This window comes from Phacochoerus africanus, chromosome 12 (genome assembly GCF_016906955.1).
Source record: "Phacochoerus africanus isolate WHEZ1 chromosome 12, ROS_Pafr_v1, whole genome shotgun sequence".
NCBI classification, from domain to species: Eukaryota; Metazoa; Chordata; class Mammalia; order Artiodactyla; family Suidae; genus Phacochoerus; species Phacochoerus africanus.
The window spans coordinates 53,591,557-53,615,430 of record NC_062555.1 but is presented as its reverse complement, the minus strand read 5'-3'; the positions used below and the strand labels follow the sequence as shown (position 1 = coordinate 53,615,430).

Genomic DNA, 23,874 nt, shown 5'->3' with positions numbered 1-23,874 from the left:
TTGTGAATTATACTAAGAACTGTGCACATGGTCTTTTTTCTGCAGAGAGCTCTCTCAACCCTTGGAATTTCCAAGTGGTCAGAGCCTCCAAGGTGTCTCTTGTTATGTGGATAATGTGACTTTTGGATGCACTTAAGGATGGGGGTTGGTAGCTATGGAGCCCACCCTATGATTAGAGGGTTGGAACTTTGAGTCCCGCCCCTCAACCTAAGGGAGAGGGGCTAGAGGTTGATTGCCAATGGCCAATGATTCAATCAATCACACCTGAGTAAGGAAGCTCCCATTTTAAAAAAAGCAAGAGGATGGGCTTCAGAGGACTCCTGGGGTGGCGAACACACAGAGGTGTTGGGACAGTGGCGCCTAGAAAGAGCATGGGAGCTCCTCGCCCCTTCCCTGTGCCTCGCCTTACACGTCTCTTCCGTCCGGCTCTTCCCAAGTTACAGCCTGTCGTAGTAAACTACTGATCCGGTGAGTAAAATGTTTCTCTGAGTTCTGTGAGCTGCTCTAGCAAGTTCCTTGAACCTGAGAAGGTTGTGGCAACCTCCGATTTATAGCCAGTTGGTCAGAAGCACAGGTGACAATATGGACGTGAGCCTGGGGTCCGAGTGGGAGAGGGGGCGGTTTTGTAGGACTGAGCCCCAGATCTGTGGACTCGGATGCTGTCTCTGGGAAGATGGTGTCACAACTGAGCTGAACTGTAGGACCAGCTGGGGTCCTGAGAATTGCTTGTTGGTGTGGGGCGCCCCTCCTCCCACTGAAGTTGGTACTAAAGCCCACTTAGTCCCATGACATCTGTGAGAATTCTACCAGGAGAATATCCGGAGAAATAGATTTACGCTTGGGGGAAGCCTGGCCTGTAGGATCAATGCGGAATTCGTTATTCTTGTTTCCGGGGTGTTTGACCACTTGGCTGCAAACTTCCTCCCCTCTCATGCCTCTTTCTATACACTTGGCTCTGAGTATTTGCAGGGGATTGGTTCCAAAATCCTCAGACGGGGAAGTTCCCTGGTGATCTAGTGGTTTGAACTTGACTTTCCCCGCTGCGGCCCAGGGTCAGTCCCTGGTCTGGGAACTGAGGTCCCACATCATGCCGGAGCACCCTGTGGCCAAAGGAATGGTGATAACAGTAACATTTAATGAATAAAACAGAAACAAAATCCTCAGATGCTCAAGTTCCGTAACATAAAATGGCATAGTGTTTGCATACAACCTATCCATGTCCTCCTGCACACTTTCAATCATCTCTGGATTACTTGGAAGAACTAGTACAGTGTAAATGGCCCAGGTACGGGCAAAGTCAAGTTGGGCTTTTTGGAACTTTCTGGAATTTGTTTTCTAAGTATTCCCTATTGTCATTGAGAAGAATTGAGGATACAGAGTCATTGGCGCTTGTTCTGCCTCTGGAATTGCTCTGGGTTCATGTCCTGTCGCCTCATCTACCCCCTGAAAGCAGTGACCATCTGTTAGGCACTTGCAGGTGGGCTCCTTTCCTGGTACAGGGCCCTCTGCACTGTGTGGCTGGTAAGAGCTGTTGGTTTGCAGCATGTGTTTTGGGATTGGTGGTTTGGATTTCTTCTCCAGGTGGTCCTGCTGTGTTTGTGGGGCTTAGGGTCATCCTGGAGGGCAGAGGGCTGGTCAAGGTCGAGGACGAAGTTCCGGGACTCTCTAGGGCTACCATGCCAAGGGGGGGGAGCTCAGGCGCTGAAACGGATTTGGCCCAAGACAGAGTTCTGGGGTTGGTGCCAGCCCTCTAGGGGCCTCCATCCAGCAGCCAAAAAAGAGGGGCTGGGTCTGAACTTTACTCCACGCTTGCCCATCCCCCTGGTCACTGGGGAACTGGCCCTTCCAGTTGCTTCTGTAAGGTCACCTAGTTCTCCGCAATCAGAATGCGCGAGGCAGTGATGCTAACACAGGGCCAGCTTTGAATTTGCTCTGACTCATTCAGGGAGTGAAGCCACTGTGTTATCCTTAGTCACAAGTTACTGATCATCCACGTCACCCCCTGAGATGGGCGCCTCGCCCAGGTCTTTCAGGGCTGTGGCTTCCAAACTTTAAAAGTGTCTTTGTAATAAAATTAGGTCGTGATGATGGTTGGACAACTATAAATGTAATACAATTGATTGAGTAATAAAGTGTATCTTGTGGGAGTTCCCATTGTGGCTCAGCAGGTTAAGAACCCAGGACGTGTTTTCAATCCTTGGCCTTGCTCAGTGGGTTAATGACTGGCATTGCCATGAGCTGTGTGGTAGGTCACAGACACGGCTCAGATCCTGCATTGCTGTAGTGTAGGCTGGCGGCTACGGCTTTGATTCAAGCCTAGCCTGGGAACTTCCATATGCCATGGGTGTGGCCCTAAAAAGACAAAAGCAATAAAAAAATAAAGTACATCCCGTGGGCCTGCGGTCCTTGTAAAGCTCTCCAGGCCTTACCCCAGGGCTGCTGGGTCAGCAGGTCCAGGGCAGGGCTGGAGGGTATGTAGCTCTAACAAGCTCCTAGGTGATGCTGATGCTGCCAGTCTGGGGACCACTGAGCCTCATGCCCTTGGCCTCCCCAGCCCTGCCACCTGCAGCACATGTCTCCCCACTGAAGGAGGGGGTTTCAGTGGCTTTCATCCTTCTGGGGATGGCCTGACGTCCATTTTAGTCTCCTCCAAGCCTTTTGGTGGACAGATGGACAATGAAGAAGGGGAGGAAATTAGGGATACAAAGAGAGCAGAGCTAAGTAAATCGTAGAGCCGGTGTTCGAACCCTGGTCATCCTGATTACAAAATGCCCTCTGTGAACTAGTCTGCTCTGTGCTCTTGGACAACTTTTAACAAAGAACCTGTTGATAAGTTAAAATACTAGCTACTTGCTGGGGTCTTTCTGATAGTGTGTTTGGGATATTTCAAATGAGAAGATTGAATTAAAATGCTTAAAGTGTTCCCGCTGTGGCACAGTGTGTGAAGCATCTCATTGCAGGGATTCTGGTCGCTGAGAAGGTGAGGGTTTGAGCCCAAGCCTCATGCAGTGGGTACATGCTTAGGTCTCAGCTGTGGCTCAGATTCAATCCCTGGCCCAGGAACTTCCATATGCTGTGCGTTTGACCATCAAAAAACAAAGAGGAGTTCCCATCGTGGCGCAGTGGTTAACGAACCTGACTAGGAACCATGAGGTTGTGGGTTCAATCCCTGGCCTCAATCAGTGGATTAAGAATCTGGCATTGCTGTGAGCTGTGGTGTAGGTCGCAGATGCAGCTTGGATCCTGAATGGCTGTGGCTGTGGCTATCGCGCAGGCTGGCATCTATAGCTTCTATTCGACCCCTAGCCTGGGAACCTCCATATGCCTCAGGTACGGCCCTGGAAAAGACAAAAAAAAAAAAAAAAAAGAAAAGAAAAAGAAAAACACTTAAAATGACACCTGACATAGAACAAACAAACGTCTGACACGTTTCACCCAAGTACATCCTATAACACGGATTAGAAGCACAGGCTCTAGCCCAGAATGCCTGGGTTTGAATCTTGGCTCTGCTGTTCACTAGCGTTGTGACTTTGGGCAGGTTAGTTAAGCTTTCTGAAATTCAGTCTCCTCATCTGTAAAATGGGAATGGATAATAGTAATACTTCCAGGCTTACAATGGAGATGAACTGAATTCTTATGTCGAATTCTTATCTATCAAATTCTTAGGACAGTGTTAACATTCTTGGTTTAGGACGTGCAAACCAACACCTTGTAGGGGCAACTCAGATGGGCCCAGCCCTCAGTGGAGTTATTCTGGATACTTTACTGAACATCTGGATGAGGGAGCTGGAGCCACACTCATGGAGTCCAGGCTTGGCTAAAAACAACTCAACGAGCTGGAACAAATTGCCTCGCTGTCTTCATCTGTCAAATGGGGATAACTGAAGTTTTCACTTCACAGGATGGCTTTGTAGATAACATGAGTTAAACGGGCCTTTAAGGCATTACAACTGTGCCTGGCCTGTGCTCTGTGCCCAGTACGTGTTAGCTGGTATCCACAGAGTGGGTGCTACCTGTGGGCCTGACAACCACCAACCTGTTTTTCCAAACCATGTCACCTGTTAGGTCCGTGTGGCCTTGCCCAGGTAGATAAGCACAGCGAGAAGACTGTCATGGCCTGAGCTGCTTGTGTCTTGGGCTCACTTGTTAAAGGAACCTACTCGTTTTATTTTTCGTAAGTAGTCATTCTCCCCAAACGCCCGAGGCCCTGGCGGAATCTTTTTTTGAATTGATGCGTCAGAGACCCTTGGACCTCAGATGGGTTTCTTCTTATCTCGCCACGAATATGTTTTTTTATACATTATCCACTCCAGTTTCCTTTCAAGCTCCAGAGAGAATATCCTTTTCCTGCTAAGCTGCAGAATGATTTTGTTCTTCCCCTTCAAAGTAAATCATTAACTTGCACAGCCCTGTAAATAGGTTCAATGTATATATTATCGGAGTGGCAAGGAGGTACGTGTAATGGGAGTACCAGGAGTTCCTGTCATGGCGCAGCGGAAGCAAATCCGACTAGGAACCATGAGGTTGTGGGTCTGATCCCTGGAGTCGCTCAGTGGAGTGAGAATCTGGTGTTGCTGTGAGCTGTGGTGTAGGTCACAGACGAGGCTCGGATCTGGCGTGGCTGTGGCTGCGGCATGGGCTGGCAGCTGTAGCTCCCGTTGGACCCCTAGCCTGGGAACCTCCATATGCTGCAGGTGCAGCCCTAAAAAAAATAATAATAATGGGAGTACCAAGCTGAAGTTTTTACTGGAGCTCATGTGATACTTTGGAAGGCTGTGTTACAAGAGTTTATACCGGTATTTCAGATATCCCTAACAGTATCCAGGCATCGAGTATGATATACATACGAATGTACAGACCACTGAGCCTTTGGTTTCCTTTACCTTTATTTTTTTCATTTTAGGAAATATACATGTTCATTTTAGAAAATTTACACAAATAATTTTTTAAAATCACATAATACTACTACCCAAAGATAACCACTACTTGCAATCTTTGTTCTTTTTTTCTGTGCATGTGTATAAATATTTTCTTTATAGAATGTGATCAAGCCAGTGGGTAACACATCGTCTATACCTTTTTAAAGCTGTAGAAGGGTGTTGATGTGTGTATGTTTTTGGACTTGCTGTAATTTGTAGTTATACACAATGACTATTTTCTTTCTTTCTTTTTTTTTTTTTTGTCTTTTTGCCATTTCTTGGGCCGTTCCTGCGGCATATGGAGATTCCCAGGCTAGGGGTCTAATCGGAGCTGTAGCCACCAGCCTACACCAGAGCCACAGCAACGCTGGATCCGAGCCGCGTCTGCAACCTACACCACAGCTCACGGCAACGCTGGATCCTTAACCCGCTGAGCAAGGCCAGGGATCGAACCGGCAACCTCATGGTTCTTAGTTGGATTCGTTAACCGCTGTGCCACGACGGGAACTCCTGTGACTTGCCTTTTTAAATCAATTGACAGTTGATCTCTATGTACACTGCTGAAGATGGCCTTATTTTCTAATTTAAGGATACATTATAACTTTAACTACTGATAGACATGTAAATATTTTAATTTTGTAAAATATTGAAACCATGTAGCTTGAATGAATATTTAAAACCATGAATCATGTAGCTTGATCTTTGGGCAAATTTATCTCTCAGACAAATTCCTTCCAATGAAACTGCTGGGTCAAAATTTTTAAACAAATTTGATGTTTACTGTCAAACTGCCCTCAGAAATATTATACCAATTAACATGCCTGTTAGTAGTGGCTAAGAGTTTCCTTCATCATAAAAATTACTGGCGCTACCTTTCTTTTGATATTTGCCAACTGAATAACCACAATCTTCAAACTGCTATTTTAATTTGCATATCTTGGATTTAATTTTAGCATTTTAATGTTTATTGGCCATTTGACCTGGAAGAGTTGGATGATAAATATACTCTTAAAAAACCATTTATTCTGCACATATTTTTCTTTTGTCTTTTGCTCTTTGTAAAATTTTTGAAGTATGGTTTTAAAATTTTAGGTAATCAAATAATTTTTACTTGATAATTCTTAGATCATCATGTTTAGGAAATCCTTTCTCAAACTTATATTTTATTAATTACAAATATTCTAGTATTTTATTTAGTTGTTTTATTTAAATCCTTGAAATATCTGAAGTTAATTGCCACCCATAAAGTTAGGTAAGAGGGTCCAACTTTACTATAATTTTTTAACAGCTTTACTGAGAGAGAATTCACACACTGTGAAACTTATCCTTTTAGAGTGGATGTGTATATGTATATAACTGAATCACTTTGTTGTACAGAAATTATCACAACATTGTAAATCAACTATACTTCATTCAGAAAGAGAAAGACAAATACCGTATGGTATCACTTATATCTGGAATTTAATATACGGCACAAATGAACTTTTCCACAGAAGAGAAACTCATGGACTTGAAGAACAGATTTGTGGTCCCCAAGGGGGAGGGAGTGGGATGGACTGGGAGTCTGGGGTTAAGAAATGCAAACTATTGCATTTGGAGTGGATAGGCAATGAGATGCTTCTGTTTAGCACAGGGAACTATGTCTAGTCACTTGTGAGGGAACAGGATGGGGGATAAGGTGAGAAAGACCTACGCATATGTTAGGACTGGGTCACCTTGCTGTACAGTAGAAACTGACAGAAAACTGTAAACCAGCTATAATGGAAAAAAACAAAAATCATAAACTACTTCAACGAAACCTTAAAAAATGGGAAAAACCTTACCCTTTTAGACTATACACGTCAGTGGTTTTTAATATATTGAGTTGTGCAACCACCACCGCTATCTAATTTGAGAACAGTTTTCATCATATCAAAAGGAAACCCTGCCCCCAGGAGCAGTCTCTCCTCAGTACTGCCCCCCTGCAGCCCCCCACACCCAGCCAAGGCAGCCACTCATTGCTTTCTGCCTGTATGGACTTGTCTAACCTGGACGTTTCCCATAAAAGGAACCCTAGGATATGTGGCTTTTGTGTCTAGTTTCTTTCATTCAACATCATGTTTTCAAGGTTGATCCATGTTAATATGTGGCAGTACCTCATTGCTCTTTATCTCTCAGTAATATTACATTGTATGGATAAACCATACTTATTGCTTTTTAGGGCCTTGCCTGTGGCATAAGGAAGTTTCCAGGCTAGGGGTGGAATTGGAGCTGCAGCTCCTGGCCTACACCACAGCCATAGCCATGGGGAATCCGAGCCACTTCTGTGACCTACACCATAGCTCACGGCAACACCAGATCTTTGACCCCCACCAAATGAGGCCAGGGATCAAATCCACATCCTCGTGGATGCCAGTGGCTTAATCCACTGAGCCACCACAGGAACTCAGATAAACCACGTTTTGTTTATCCATCCATCAACTGATGGACACTCGAGTTTCTAATTTTTGGCTATTATGGGTAATTCTCCAGACATTTGTGTACAAGTCTGCGTGGGCTCATATATTTTCAGGTCTCTCAGATCCATGCCTAGAAGTATAACTGCTAGGTCATGTGGTAACTATGTTTAATTTGTTGAGGAATTGCCAATCTGTTTTCCAAAGAGCCTGCATCACCCGACATTCCCACCAGCAGTCGAAGGTTCCGATTTCTCCTCATTCTCACCACCACTTGTTCGTGTGTGTCTTTCAACTATGGCTGGTTTTGTGGGTGTAAAGTGCTATCTCGTTGTGGTTTTAATGATGGATGTTGAGCACATTTGCATATACTTACCGGCCTACTGGCTATTCATATATCTTCTCTAGAGAAGTCTGTTAATATCTTTTGTCCTTTTTTTTTTTTTGTCTTTTTGCCTTTTCTTGGGCCGCTCCCGCAGCATATGGAGGTTCCCAGGCTAGGGGTTGAATCGGAGCTGTAGCCACCGGCCTACGCCAGAGCCACAGTAACGCGGGATCTGAGCCACGTCTGCGACCCACACCACAGCTCACGGCAATGCCGGATCCTTAACCCACTGAGCAAGAGCAAGGATCGAACCCGCAACCTCATGGTTCCCAGTCGGATTCGTTAACCACTGTGCCACGACGGGAACTCCATTGCCCATTTTTAAGTTGGGTTATTTACCTTATTTTTGTGTGGTAAAAGTTTTCTTGTTTATTCTAGATTCAAGTGCTTTACCAGTAGGTGATTTGCAAATCTCTTATCTATTTCTGAGTTGTCTTTTCACCTGTTTTCATGTCATTTGAAGAACAAAAGGTTTTAATTTTTGTGATGTCCAGTTCATTTTCCTCCTGTCACCCGTGTTTGGTGTCATATCTAAGAAACCACTTCCTGACCCAAGAGCATGGAGATTGATGCCTATGTTTTCTTCTAAGAGTCTAATAGTTTTAGCTTTTACATTTGGGCCTGAGATCCATTTTGAGCTAATTTTGTGTATGTCTAAACTTATTTTTATAAATGCCCAGCTAATTTTCATCAACACATTGTACTGAAGATTTCATCCTTTTCCTAACAATGAACACGGCATCTGTGGTACCAACAGCTGATTGTCCCTCGTATCCATTCTTCCTTTCCTTCTGATAGTAATGGAATCAAAATTCTAGGCAGGCACGTAGCCATCCAGTTAAAGGCTCCATTTCCTAGTTTTTTTGGTGCTGAGTGTACCCATTTGGCTAAGTTTTAGCCAATGGGGTGTAACCGGAAGAGATATATGGGAGTCCCTGTCATGGCTCAGTGATTAAAGAACCTGACTAGTATCCGTGAGGACTCAGATTCAAGCCCTGGCCTTGCTCAGTGGGTTAAGGATCCGGTGTTGCTGTGAGCTCTGGCATAGGTCACAGATGGATCTCGGATCCCATGTTGCTGTGGCAGTGGTGTAGGCCGGTGGCTACTGCTCCGATTCCACGCCTAGCCTGGGAACCTCCATTTTAGAGTGGAGGTATTTTAGGGTGTGGCCGTAAAAATACAAAAGACCAAAAAAAAAGTGATGTATGCAATCCCAAGGTCATGTTTTCATAAGGGAAATGGCTTCCCCTCCATTATTACTCCCCCTTCCATAGTCTTTTTTTTTTTTCTTCTTCTTCTTCTTTTTATGGCCACACCTGCAGCATATGGAAGTTCCCAGGCTAGGAGTTAAACTGGAGCTGCAGCTGCTAGCCTACACAACACAGGATACAAGCCATTGTCTGTGACAGGCAACATAGGATCTGAGCCTTTTCTGTGACTGAATGCCACAGCCACCACAAGACTGGATCCTTAACCCACTGAGTGAGGCCAGGGATCAAACCCACATCCTCATAGAGACATCAGTTTCTTAACCTGCTGAGCCACAACAGGAACCCCTGGTAGTCTTAATTATAGACTTAAGCTAGTGAGCCAGCTTTGACCACATGGATGTGGATGTCTCCCAAGTGGCAAAAAAATATTGGATGTAACTGGGCTTCTGGATGACTACATGGAGCAGAGCTACCTACCACCACCTTAGATCACCTACTCACTTCTAGGCTGTTACGAGTTAGAGGGGGAAAAAAATCTGTTATTGAAGTTGTACCACTTTATTTTGGGGCCTCTTTGTTATAGCAGCTTAACATACATTATACTAATTATTGAGGTACCTTTAATGCATACTGTATATTGACAAGTTTTTCTTTAAACTTCCATCTGTTTTATGGATCTGTCTATTCTTGTATCAAAACCACAGCTTTGGAGTACCCTTGTGGTGCAGTGGGTTGAGGATCTGATGTTGTCCCTACAGCAGTCTGGGTCCCTACAGTGGCTCAGGTTTGATCCCTGGCTTGGGGCACTTCCATTTGCTGCAGGTACAGCTGTAAAAAAGAAAAGAAAAATTTCTTGGTCTTTGAGAGTTGGCTCATTTTCTAAAGCTGTATGTTAAGATGCTAGCTAGGCACGATCAAGGTGCATTTTGGCTGCTGTCTCTTAACATGGTCAGTGGCCAGCATCTGGGAGTTTGTTGGACATTTAAAATCCACCCCATCACCAGGACTGTGGAGCCCCTCCCACTGGGATAAAGGGAAACACCGGCTGTGGTTATGGCTCCCTAGGAACCCTGACCTTATAGAGGTGGGTTGGCCAAGCACACTTGAACAGTCCATGGCACAAACCATAGAAACAAGCCTTCATGTGTCAGAGCTGCCCACAGCTATATGTCCACGTTCCAGGGATTGTCAGTGAGGTAGAAATGGGGGAAGGTGGCCTTGCTTCACACCAATGAAATATTTCTCCTATGGACGGAGCAGTGCTGCTGGGTTCATCGCAGGAGGGGATGGGGGTGTTAAAGGGGTCTGATTTTTCCCTGTCCCGTGGTTAGAAATATATCACTTTTGGAGGATGCTAAATTCCGTCATCTATAGTGTAAGTGCCATCTATTATAATGTATTCTTCTTCCTCCTTTGCTAGAGTACAGCAGAAAATAGTGTTTCTCCCAGAATATGCAATTGGTCCACCACTTCATTGAGCCAATTTAGGATGCTCAATTTCCTTTGTTAGATGGGTTTCTTGCTCCATAGTCCTATCGAGGGCCCTCCACTTTTTGAATCTGGGTGGCACCGTCGTGGAGAGTAGGCACACCTGGAATTCAGGAGCGCTGGTTTCTGACCAGCTCCTCTGTTTAACGCACTCACATCAGCTTCATTTTTGGAACATATCTTAAAGGAATTAACTGAAGTAGCTTCGTTTCAAAGTTTAGGTTTAAAATGTCCTCCAATTTTTTCAGCATTAACAGACAAAAACGGCCAAAAAAAGGAAAACGCGATTAAAAAGGCAGGCCCTTAGGTATCAAGTCTGCTGGAACATCCAGTATGTGTGCAGCACAGGGTACTGTGGGTTATTCTGTGCGGGTTCCATTTCTAGATGGTTCTCCAATTTTTCCATGAGGCTCTTTGACATTCTTTTAATTTCACTGATGACAAACGAAATAAATGATAAATACATATATACATAGAATGTGTGGTTTTAGGGGGAATAAATGATAACATGCTTTTAGAGGTTACAAGGTGCAAAAGGAGTTGGTTTGTGTAAATTTTCAGTGTTTCTCTGAATTGGTAGAATTAGCAGATTCTCACAGAGTGCAACCCAGTAACTCTGGCAGAGTCATTGACAGTTTTGTCACCATTGATGAAGAGCACTGACGAGGAGGTCCCTGTGATCTCAGGCTACGGGACACGGTAGAAGGGAGAGGGTGGTGCCCGTCCCCGTCCACTCCTGCTGCGGAGGCTGGGGCTGGGGGGGTGGGGGGGCTGAAAGTGGGTTTGCCCCAAGGACTAAAATCTAAGTGGCCTTAAAGATAAGATCCCTGACAAGACGACACTTAGATTCCAGAGGTAAAATGGATAATAAACACATAAATAAGCAAGACAATTTCAGAGCCTGGTGAGTGACCCAAAGGGACTGAAAGGCTGTGTCTTGAAGGTACAGTTTAGTTTGGACTTGAGTTACATGGAATGAGTGGGGCTTCAAATCTTGGTGGACTCTAGCTGCCCGGAGTCCTTGATGGGACAAACTACCCAGTTTAAGCTCCTTCCTTTAGTTCAGGAGCCTAGTCCACAGCCTCATGTGCTGGTGTTGCCCAGGGCTTCTGGCTGTGCTCTGACCCCCTGAGCAGTACCAGGCAGAACCTAAGTGTTCAGTGAACACTCCCTGAATGAAGGAATGGTGCACTGGGGCACCTGAACTTGTCTGCTTTCTCCAAGTTGCCCCTCCCCCCGTGTTGCCAGTCATCTTGAGTGCAGATAACACCCACATGGTCCCCAGCCAGAGACCTGGGTGTCAGCTTCCCTCCCTGCTCCCAAAGGGTGCACTCCCGCCCCTGCCTGCATCACTACTGCATCACTGAGTCCTGCTGGTCTTCCTCTTCTGCTTCAGCAGGGGTGCTTTGTCTCTTAGGTCCTCTTTCTCCATCCCTAGCTGTTCCCTCAGCTTCTTAATGGGGCTTCAGCTTCCCCCCCTTCCACTTAACATTCCGGACGTTCACCAGATGGATCAAGACAGCACAGGACTCTTGATCAGACCTTACTCAAATTGCTTCATGCCTTCCCAGCTTCTCGGGAGGGTCTCTAAGGCCTGGCGTAGATAGCACCAGGTTGACAGACCTCCCCTCTAGCTTCGGCTCTCACCCCTTGCATTCCAGCCCCAGCTGTGCTAAACCAACCCAGCATCTACCGATGGTGGGTGTCCAGTAAATGCTTGCACTGGACTCAAGGTGTAGCTGGGAAGGGAGCCAGTTGCTGTCCCATCACTTGGTTTTCAGACTGGGCCCGGGGAGTTCCCTGGTAGCACAGCTGGTTAAAGATCTGGTGTTGCGACTGCCGTGGTTCGGTTGCTGCAGTGGCGTGGGTGTGATCCCCAGCTTGATTCCACATGCCATGAGCGTGGCCAAAAAGAGGGTGGGGGGGGCGGTAGGGGAAGATTGGGCTTATAGGAGAGGCCTTGATGGAGGCAGATGTGTGAGCTTTTATTCTCTGGGAAGGCAAACGGTTCCCCTTCCAATGGAGCCTCCGGTGGTAAGACTGGGTCCCCACACTGGATGAGGAAGACATTCAAGTGATAAAGGAGGCCCAGATCCTTGCTGGAGTGTGGGAATAAGGGCGTCCCAGGAGACCTTGGGCCACGCCCTGGCCCCCATACAGATAACTTCCCGGCACAACGGACATACAAAGCACTGGGAGTGTTACAGTGGGAGGGGCAGGCGGGTGCCAGGCTGCCAGCTCCTAGGAGGTGTGGATACGGGCAAGACTCTGGATGGCAATGGTTTAGATTTTCTTTCTTGGTACACGATTCACCCTGATCCCTCCCCTCCTGCCATCCAGCTGCTTTTTTGTCTTTGTCTTTTCTAGGGCCACACCTGTGGCATATGGAGGTTCCCAGGCTAGGGGTCTAATCAGAGCTGTAGCTGCCTGCCTATACCACAGCCACAGCAACGCCAGATCTGAGCCACATCTGCGACCTACACCACAGCTCATGGCAACGTGGGATCCTTCGTGGTGAGTGAGCCCAGGGATGGCACCCGCGTCCTCTTGGTTGCTAGTCGGGTCCGTTAACTGCTGAGTGGAGATGGGAACTCCGACCAGCTGCTTTCTTAGCGGCAGCTGCTCCTCCCACCACCCTATACCCCCTCCCTGCCCCCCAGCCGCAGACGAGCTAAGCGCTCCCCCAAGATGAGAGCCCAAGAACCAGACCCCGAACCAAGCCCTGACAGAGCTCCTGGACCAGCCTGGGGTCTGCCTTTTGAGGGATGGGGTGCCCCGAATCAAGCCCTGTCAGAGCTCATGGACCAGCCTGGGGCCTGCCTTTTGAGGGATGGGGTGGGGGGGAGTTGCCATGAGGAGTAGCGCCCCCCTGTGTTCAGAGAGAGAGAATAAAGCAATTATGTTTGAATAGCCACTTTGCACTGGAGAAGATTGATTTGTCCTTCCAATGTGTTGTTTCCATAGAAGCAGGGCTTAACCTTTTAAGTGAAGATGATCAAGCTACCTAATTCATTTAAAATTAGGCTTGGAGCATATCAGGACTTACCGTTCAAGTGTTACTGTGGGACTCGCCACAACCACTGATCTGACTGCGGGCAGAGCCTGCGACGTAACACGTTTGAAGATGCTCTCTGGTAGCGGTCTGGTTCATTCGTTTATTTTTAAAAATTAACTTCATAAGGAGATAAGACTTTCTGTGTAAGATCACCAGAGTACTAATAAATGCCTTTTAATTAATGAAGAGCACCGACTGCTCTTCGTAAGCACAGGAGGGCTGGCACACAGGCACGAAACAGGCACGTTCGATTAAAGTAATTTATTGTATTCTTCCAGAACGGACATAAAGGGCATCTTGGGACTTGATAACACAACACATGTTATACAACATTTTCACAACTAGCTTTGCACTGAAATTTTTTTTTAAAAGAACATAGTAATCTTAAAAAATCTAAATATTTACACATTAATAAAACATATATACAGAAGATCAAGACATTATCCATAGAGAGGGAGTAATTTTTTTTTTTCTAAGAAAGCCTATAAAAAGGATTTCTGAAGAAAGTCTGAACAGTAGTCACAGTTAGGTAAACACAGATACGATTTTCATTTACAAAATAGGATGTTACTGTTGCAATTTTATGAAATGAATTTCCAATCTGTGAATCTGTTGCACACATGTGTGAGCTGAGCAGTCCCCACCCCCTCCTCAAGTAGTGAAAAATTCAAGCGCTCGCCCAGTCGTGGCGGGAAGTGCTTTGAAGGCTCCTGGTGGATGCTGAACACACTCCGCCAGCCGTGAGGTAAACGATTCTACCTTTGTTCACAACATATTCATCTTACTGTGAGAGAGTTGAAAGGTCACTAATTAATCCTTTTAATTCCCTTGAGAAAGACTTTGTACAGAGAGGCAGAAGACAAGTTTTTAAACATGTTGCCGAAAAACAAAAGCCCTGCTTCACAGTACCTCAGGAGACCCCCCCATCACGAACAGAGGGGCTACTTTGGAGGGACGGGGTGCCTCACTGGCCTGAAGTGGGAAAGGCTAACTAAACCTGCGATGGACCTTCCTTGAAGCTCCAGAAGGAAGACAGAGAAAGAGACGCACGTCTGTGAGATGTAGCTGTCTGGTGGTTGGGTTGATCCGCACGCCACACCTAGAACCAGCTTTGTCACATTACAGGGATGCCTCCTGCGGCCTTGGGCTGATGAGCTGGTCGGCAGTGGGATTCTGACTCATCCCAGAGCTCCTCTGCCAGCTCAAGGTCAGCTGTTCCACGTGCTACGTCTGGCACAGGTACCTTGGACAGGGGAGGGAGGAATTTAGGTTCTAGGCTTGGCCAGGCCATTGATGGGCTATTCCCTGGCCCTGGGCAACCACGAGCCTCACTCCTCCTGAGCTGTCTCACTGCACACTGAGGGCATTGGACTGAGGAGCCTGATGCCAACACTGGGCTCTAATACTCTGATATAATAAAGTAACTGCCAGGGAAATGTATCATATGGTAACACAGCAAGCCCCCCCCCCCCACCGGGGTTTGGTGTGTCCACTGTCCAAATTTCTTTCAAGCCAACTCTTGGCCTTTGGGTCGAGTGTCAAAGATTCCCGGTGATTTTCTCTACCCAATAAATGAGATGTAAATGCGTGGCCTCCAAATAAAAAGGTACCTTAAATTCACCATCTTAACTAGGGAGAGGAACCAGGTGGTACATATTTCTGTAAAAATATGTGCATGGCAAGACACTTCTTTAAGATGAACCCCCGTTTTCATGTGTTGGTTTTCTACAAAGCGGAGGCAAGTGTACCAGCCCCAGAGGAAGGTGATCACAGGACGTCTGGGGCCCGTTGCCACCTGATGCCGCAACACGAGACCGACCACTCCCTCAAAACCATCGGTGAAAAGAGTCGGCAGGGGTCATGTGGGTAACTGGTTATTTTGAGTTCCTCACCTTTTAATTAGTTGTTTCGTTGCTGTGTTGACACAACCTGCGTGAAAGGTTCTTTCCTAAGAATTCGACTATCATTTGCCCTTATCAGGGACAAGGGATTATTTTGGGGGGAAAACGATGTCACAAGTGATTTTCATCTAATAGATCAGTGCTGAGTTGCCCCCCCCAAACAACTTTTCCATCTTGTAAGCTGATGAAGGTCTAATTAATTTTGGCCTTGACAACCGCTCCTTCGGTCCTGAAAAGAGCTGCTTTCCTTTACAGCGCATCTGGCAATTTACATCAGAATAAATAGGCCTCAAGACTCCATACTAGGTGCACATTGAAAAAGAGACAGGTTAAATCAAATTGCCTTTTTTTTTTTTTTTAATGGACAACGAACCAACCGGATGATGCGCTGGATGTTTAAAAGGGTGAACATTCTACTCTGAAGATGATTTTTTAAAAACCTCAGACCGAACCAGAGGCCTGATGATCCCACATTACAAAGGAAGTTCTATGAAAACTATTCAAACATGACAGGTCACCTTCACGGAACGCCCACACTTTGCAGTACCCTGAAACGTTAGTGGACCTTTTAGGAAATTCAAATGGAGGAGCTGCATGTGCTAAGGAACGTGTCGCTAAAGGGAAGTCTAGGCAGTGAAATCTGTGTCTTCCGTGTTTTCTCTCCTGGTGTCAAATATATTACCTACAACAGAGACAAGAATGTGAAGAGAGGCCACTTCTCTAAGGAAGAGCTGTAGGCTTTTCTACGACACAGACAGGCCCAGAACCTCGTGGGTGCGGTGTCTGTGCTTCATCTCTAAGTCAATTTTTTTTTGCGGGGCAGGGGGTGCCCACAACATGCAGAAGTTCCTGGGCCAGGGATCAAACCCTCGCCACGGCAGTGACAACACTGGGTCCTTAACCCACTAGCCACCAGGGAGTTCCTCTAAATCACTACTTTTTTGCCAAGGCTTTAGTTGTGCCAAATGAGCAATTTTAGCCATTAGACATCTGTGATGATGATTTTTACAGGAAAACTCATGAACGTGGGTTACTATTAGAGTATGTCCGCATCTCTATTCCAGGAATAGAAAATGGCTAAATAAAATATGATTTACCTGTAAAACAGAAGAGGGCCCAGCTATTAAAATAATGCATATGGAGATTTGTAATAAAGTGGGAAATGCTTGTTAAGGTGGTAAAACAACAAAACCAAACCTCAGGAAGCAAAATTGGATGGATCTGACCTCCATCATATAAATAAATAAAACGCAGAGAAAAATCTGGGAAAAAAACACCCAACGATAATGGTTGTCTCTGGGTGATACAAGTAATTTACATTTTCTTCCTTCCACTTTTCTATATTAATTTCTAAAACATATGTAAAATAAATTGATGACCAAAACCAAACAAAAACCTAAGCCTAGGTGCGCTCTGCACTATTCTACTTCACATTCAGAAGCCGCTTTTAAAAATTTTAGATATTACTATTTTGACTTTCTTCTCTGTACTCTCCCCACCCTCCCAAATTCTGCCCTTCATCCTGGATGGTTTTTTCCTTTATCTGAGCACTGTCTCCCCACCCTGGCTGGTGGCCTCTGCCTTGCTCTGGTCTGAGGGCAGATTTTGTTCACCAGAACCTAACTCAGTCAGCACTGATTCCTGGCCTTGCTCAAGTGCACTTACTGAGAGGGTTGAGGGAAAAGAAATAGAAGATGTATTTTTCCACTATGAAATTTATATCCATTTTTGATAAAACTAGACAAATAGAAAATCGCTTTAAGCGCCATGGATTGAGGTAAATGTCATCTGATGCCTGACTGTAACCTTGACCTGGCTGATTCTGGTTCACAGAAACACTGGGGGATTCCTACACCTGTCCCACCCCTCCTCAACACACACGAGTTTAGAAGGAGAGGAAAAAGACCTTGACAAGGTAATAAAGGCATTGCTAAATCCTTAAAAAGGACCAGTGGGTGCCGGCTCAGACCAGATGAGGACGGCCTGGCCAGTAAGTCTCAAATCCAGAGAGGAAGCTGCATGTATGAGAAAGGTGACATTCGTGCTGCGGAGGGTCTCCTAGGACGCACATAAGGAGGGAGGACTCGGTCACAGTGCTGTATTCAAAGCCCCCAGCGCGGGATTTTCACTTGAGAGGCACTCCAGAGACAGGATGGTCAAGATTACTTCAAGCCATTACTGCAAAATCTGGGCACCACTCCACGCCTTCTCTTCTCCATGTTGAAATGCTAAGTGGTTTTATTTATCATGCCGTTTAGTGACTCGAGCAAATATCTATCAGGGGTCCAGTGAAAAGACCTTCGGGGGCGGCCTCCTCCTGCCTTGGGTAGGGCCTCACAGCCGTGGGTCAGATCTGAGGGAGAGCCTGTGGGCTGACACTGCAGGCAACTTCGGGCCGACTTACGACAGACTATCCATGACGACGGGGAGACACTGAAATGGAACCCTAAAGGGATGAGCAAGAACATCCAGCAACTCTTGGGATCTTTGGGAAACATGCAGAGAAGGTGTAAGAAAGCTATGCGGTGCAACGGCTGGGAGTTGAGAGGCCTGGGCTCCGGCCTGGCCACCAACCAGCTGTGAGACCTTGAGAAAGTCATTTAGTGTTTCTGGGCCTCAGGCTTTTTTACCTGTAAAATAAAAGGACTGGATAAAAAGAGGGGACGGGACTAGATGATCTCTAATGTTCCTTCTTTCTCGGAGTCCTGGACATTCTTTTCACTTCCGTGAGGTAGTTCTATCATCCTGTGCTCGAGTTCCTTATCTGAAACATCTCTCTGCTTCCATCCTCAGACAGGAAGATGCAAATGTATTATTACTTCAAGGGGTGGGGTTTTCCAATAACAGTACCGTTTACAAGCCCACTGTGTCAGATGGCAGCCCAGGCTGTGCAAATGCCCTGGGGTCAACGGGACTGGCAGGGGAGGAACCTGGGAAACTACAACTAGACCAGCAAGGTATCCCTCCAGCCTGGAAGGCACAAGTTCATCATTAGCAGCAGCCTTTCGTGCAATGACTGGGAGTGGGTGATAAGATCAAGGCTAAGAGTGGTCCTGATAATTCAGAGGAGGGCAGGTTGGGAAGGAACAGTAGAGATCATGCATTTCAGTTCTCTCGGTTCAGAAATATGGAAACAGCCGAACAAGAAGAGAAGCCCCTTTTCTGTAATTTCTGTAATGACTGTACAGTAAGAACTTGACAGAAGCAGGTTGCTTTTGCCCTCTGTGGCTCATTGCATTTATTTGCCCATCGATCTGTTGCTTAGCTACTCAGCGACAGAGAAAGCATGGTTATCATTTGCAAGGCTGAGTTTTCTGGCTGCTCTGAAGTTCACTAACAATGCCTGCCTCACACTATGAACTCAGGATAAGTACTGGCAATAACACGTGCCCTCGCAGAGTTCCACACAGACTAGCGACTCCTTTAATACTTGCTGGATTTAATTTAAAACTTACCACCCCAAGTGGAGAAAAAACACAGTTTTTTCATTCCAGGTTTTGTTTTGTTTTTTTTTTTGGAGGGGGGCATCTGGGTTTTGCTGTTACAAGAATCTTCAGGTATTTTGAGGACAGTCAATAAAGACCTTTTGAGACTGAGGGCATAAACTCTTTGTCACAGGGCTCACTGATCAGACACCTGGCCATCAGGTGCTCCGGTGGGAGCTGATGCAGAGGCAGGGGACCAGGGTCAGAAGTATTACTTGAGAGTCAAGTATTAGGAAGTGGGTATTCAGTGCATGGCGTTACCCCTGCAGCAGAGGTTTCAGTGAAATGCTATATTCGGCTCCTCCAGTTACATGGCTAGGAGTGCCACCCATGCTAGCTGGCTCATTCAGTCACTCGAAACACAGGATTCACTGGGTGCCTGTTACATGAAAAGCAATGACACTGCTTCTCAAAGCCTTTTGAGGGGAGGTGGGAGATGACAGAAGGGACACGAATTTCATCATAAAACCGACGATCCCTAATCTAAAGAGATGTCAGTTCGTGTTAAAATTTTTTTTTTTTTTTGGAGTTCCCATCGTGGCACAGCGGAAACGAATCCGACTAGGAACCATGAGGTTTCGGTTCGATCCGCGGCCTCGCTCAGTGGGTTAAGGATCCGGCGTGGCCATGACCTGTGGTGAAGGTTGCAGACGCGGCTAGGATCTGGTGCTGCTGTGGCTGTGGTGTAGGCCGGTGGCTACAGCTCTGATTAGACCCCTAGCCTGGGAACCTTCATATGCCTCGGGTGCGACCCTAAAAGGACAAAAGACCAAAAAAAAAATGTTCTTTTTAATGTCCCAAGGTTTATGGAGGCAAATTGGGGTGACACTAAGTTGTCAGGACTTGCTGCTCTCAGGTTTTCAAGGAGATGAAACAGAATGTGAGAAAGCCGTGGCTTTTCTATTCAACGTGAAAAATCCCTCTGAACGCAGGGCATTGAACACCCTGATTGCTGGGGGCTGGGTCTCTTATAGAAGCAGTTTGCTCAAGCATCTGCATCTCTGATGTTAAAAACATTTTCAATGCAAATATTTTCACGTGCTGTATTTTCCAGCGGGTGATGAAAATGGAAATGTGTTTTACCTGTTGGGGGTAGAGAAACGCCGTCCAGCCTTTCATCACCGTCAGCTACCTCTGCTGGTTACAAACATAAAACACAAATCTCATTAGTTTCAGGGAGCACATTCATTTTACCGAATACAGTAATACAATTTAAAAACTCCAGTGTACATAATAGTTTTCACCTTTCTTTTCCCTTCTTGGCTTCAGCTGGTTCCTATTACAGGTTTTAGTACCATTATTTAAACGAAATATTTTTTACAATGATGGTATAAAATCCATTTTCCTGTATTAATTTTTTTATATCTTAAGAACCTTATTCTACCAATCAGTGATGATTTCAGTTCATTTTCCCCTTTTTTATTTTTAAATTTTTATTGGAGTATAGTTGATTTATAATGTTGCATTTGTTGCATTCAGCAAAGTGAATCAGTTCTCTCTCTCTCTATATATATACCCCAATCTTTTTCAGATTCTTTTCCCATATAGGATATTACAGAATACTGAGTAGACTTCTCTGTGCTATACAGTGGGTCCTTGCTGTTTATCTGTTTTATATATAGCAGTGTGTATATGTTAATCCCAAGCTCCTACTCTATCCCTTTCCCCTCCATTTCCCCTTTGGTAACCATAACTTTGATTTCAGCATCTGTGAATCTGTTTCTATCTTGTAAATAAGTTCATTTATATCACTTTAAAAATGAGATGCCACATATAAGTGATTTCATATGCTATTTGTCTTTCTCTGCCTGGTTTGCTTCACTTAGTATGATAATCTCTAGGTCCACCCATGTTGCTGCAAAGGGCCTTATTTCATTCATTCTTTTTAATGGCTGAGTACTATTTCATGGTGTATATACAATGTACGTAGTGTATGTATCTTCTCTTCTTTTTCTTTTTCTTTTTAAGGCTGCACTTGGGGCACATGGAAGTTCCTGGGCTAGGGGCTGAATAGGAGCTGCAGCTGCAGGCCTACACCACAGCCATCGTAACACAGGATCCAAGCAGCATCTGCAACCTATGCCACAGCTTGCAGCAATGCAGGATCCTTAACCCACTGAGTGAGGCCAGGGATCAAACCTGCATCCTTATGGACACTGTGTTGGGTTCTTAAGCCATTGAGCCACAACGGGAACTTTGTGTACTGCATCTTCTTTAGCCATTTCTCTGTTAATGGGCGTTTAGGTTGTTTCTATGTCATGGCTATTATAGTGCTTCAATAAACATTGAGGTGCATGGATCTTTTCAAATTATGGTTTTCTCTGGATATATGCTCTGGAGTGGGATCGCTGGACCATATGGTTGTTCTATGTTTAGTTTTCGAAGCAACTCTATACTGTTCTCCACAGTGGCTACACTAATTTACATTCCCACCAACAGTGCAGGAGGGTTCCCTTTTCTCCGCACCCTCTCCAGTATTGATGGTTTGTAGACATTTGACGATGGCCATTCTGACCAGTGTGAGGTGGTACCTCACTGTAATTTTGATAGGCATTTCTCTAATAATTAGGGATGGTGAGTACCTTTTCACGTGCGTTTAGGCCATTTGTCTGTCTTTAGAGAAATGTCTATTTAGACCTTCTGCTGTCTGTTTTGACGGGTTGTTCATTTTTTGATATTGACCTGAATGAGCTGTTTGTATACTTTGGAGATTAATCCCTTGTTGGCTGCTTTGTTTGCAAATATTTCCTCCCATTCTGTAGGTTGCCTTTTCATTTTGTTTATGGCTTCCTCTGCTGTGCAAAAGCTTTTAAGTTTAATTAGGTCCCACTTGTTTATTTTTGTTTTCATTTTCATTACTCTAGGAGGCAGATCCAAAAACATACTGCTGGAGTTTCTGTTGTGGCTCAGCAGAAATGAATCCAACTAGTATCCATGAGGACGTGGGTTCGATCCCTGGCCTTGCTCAGTGGGCTAAGGATGTGGCGTTGCTGCGAGCTGTGGTGGTGGTCACAGACACAGCTCAGATTCTCTGTTGACATGGTTATGGTGTAGGCCAGGAGCTGTAGCTCCGATTAGACCCCAAGCCTGGGAACTTCTGTATGTCACAGGTGTGACCCTAAAAACCAAAAAAAAAAAAACCCAAAAAACAAGATACTGCTGCAATTTTGAGAGTATTCTGCCTGTTTTCCTCTAAGAGTTTAAAAAAATTTTTTTTATTACTCCATGAATTTTTTTACATTTATAGTTGTACAATGCTCATCACAACCCAATTTTATAGCATTTCCATCCCAAATCCCCAGCGCATCCCCTTACTCCCCCAAACTGTGTCCTTTGGAAACCATTAGTTTTTTCAAAGTCTGTGAGTCAGTATCTGTTGTGCAAAGGAGTTCATTGTGTCCTTTTTTCCGATTCCACATGTAAGTTGATAGCATTTGATGTTGGTGTCTCATTGTCTGATTGACTTCACTTAGCATGATAATTTCTAGGTCCATCCATGTTGCTAAGAATGCCATTATTTCATTCCTTTTAATGGGTGAGTAATATTCCATTCTGTATATGTACATCTTCTTTATCCACTCTGCTGTCGATGGACACTGAGGTTGTTTCCATGTCTTGGCTATTGAAAACAGTGCTGCAATGAACACTGGAGTTACATGTATCTTTTCGAGTCATGGTTTTTCTAGGTAGATGCCCAGGAGTGGGACTGCTGGATCAAATGGTATTTTTAGTTTTCTGAGGAACCTCCATATAGTTTTCCACAGTGGTTGCACCAATTTGCATTCCCACCAACACCATACTAGGGTTCCCTTCTCTCCACACCCTCTCCAGCACTTACTGTTTGTAGACTTTTTGATGATGGCCATTCTGGCCAGTGTATCCTCTAATAGTTTTATAATATCTGGCCTTACATTTAGGTCTTTAATCCATTTTGAGTTTATTTTTGTGTATGGTGTTAGAGAATGTTTCATTCTTTTACATGTAGCTGTCCCATTTTCATTTACTTATGTAGGCTTAAGGATCCACCTAGAATCTGGGGTGAATTGTTTAAATATAATCGATGGCATGGAGGGCAGTGAATTTTCTCTGGTAGAATTTTACTTGTCATCCCCATTCCAGTGGGACAGGCTTAGGAATTTTTTTTTTTTTTTTTGTCTTTTTGGGCCGAACCTGCGGCATATGGAGGTTCCCAGGTCAGGGGTCCAATCGAAGCTGTAGCTGCCCGCCTAGGCCACAGCCACAGCAACGCCAGATCCGAGCCGCGTCTGCAATCTATACCACAGCTCATGGCAACACCAGATCCTGAACCCACAGGGATAGAACCCACAACCTCATGGTTCCTAGTTGGATTCATTTCCACTGCGCCACAACGGGAACTCCCAGGAAATCTTAAAAGTGAAACTTTCTTTTGAGATGACTGGAAATCCAATCTAAAATCAGCATTATTTTGGTCATAAATAAAATTGGAAGGAACAGGCATTTCATCAAAAGATTCATCACTTCTGTGTTAAAATGCAGATACTTGGCTCATCTCTGATATGTTTTGGTCTCCTTAAGAGTTTTCCAAAAGGTAGATCCTTCAGTCACAGAAAAGCTTCCATAAGTACAAAAAAGAAGGTCCCCCTATGTTTCCTGATAACTGATGAGCTTGTCACTTTGCCCACTGTGCTGCGGACAGAGCTACCCGGTAATTCTGGTCCTGCTCCCTTTGTCCCAAGGCTGTGGACCCGTTGGCTGGCAGTTTCTGGCTCTAGGCCACCTTCCTGCTGCCTGCGCATGTGCCCGAGGCCAGCCAGGTGTGGGCTGCCACGTGCAACATGTTGTAAGCACCAAGCTGGTGGGAAGCTCACTGATGCTATGTTTTTGTTTTGATTGCTGTGACTTTAAACACATTTGGCGTTTAGAGATCCCCCCTCGTTCACCACCCCTCCACCATCCTGTCTTCTGATGGCCCCGAGCTGGCCACAGCGAGAGACCCATCCCTCACCTGCCAAA

The 23,874-nt window shown here is 45.4% G+C and overlaps 1 protein-coding gene across 4 annotated transcripts in view; it reads right to left on the bottom strand.

Moving 5' to 3' along the window:
* Positions 1–13,739: 13,739 nt before the first annotated feature.
* Positions 13,740–23,874, bottom strand: part of BEND7 (BEN domain containing 7) — an 86,907-nt gene continuing 76,772 nt past the window's right edge. Inside the window, exons 8-9 of one of the 4 annotated variants that reach the window (XM_047755591.1) lie at positions 19,963–20,016; positions 13,740–18,024 (exon numbers count right to left, since the gene is read on the bottom strand). In XM_047755591.1, the coding sequence (XP_047611547.1) occupies positions 18,011–18,024; positions 19,963–20,016 (68 nt within the window). In that variant the 3' untranslated portion in view covers positions 13,740–18,010. The remainder of the gene's footprint in view (positions 18,025–19,962; positions 20,017–23,874) is intronic. The other 3 variants (XM_047755589.1, XM_047755592.1, XM_047755590.1) reach the window with 3 other exon arrangements.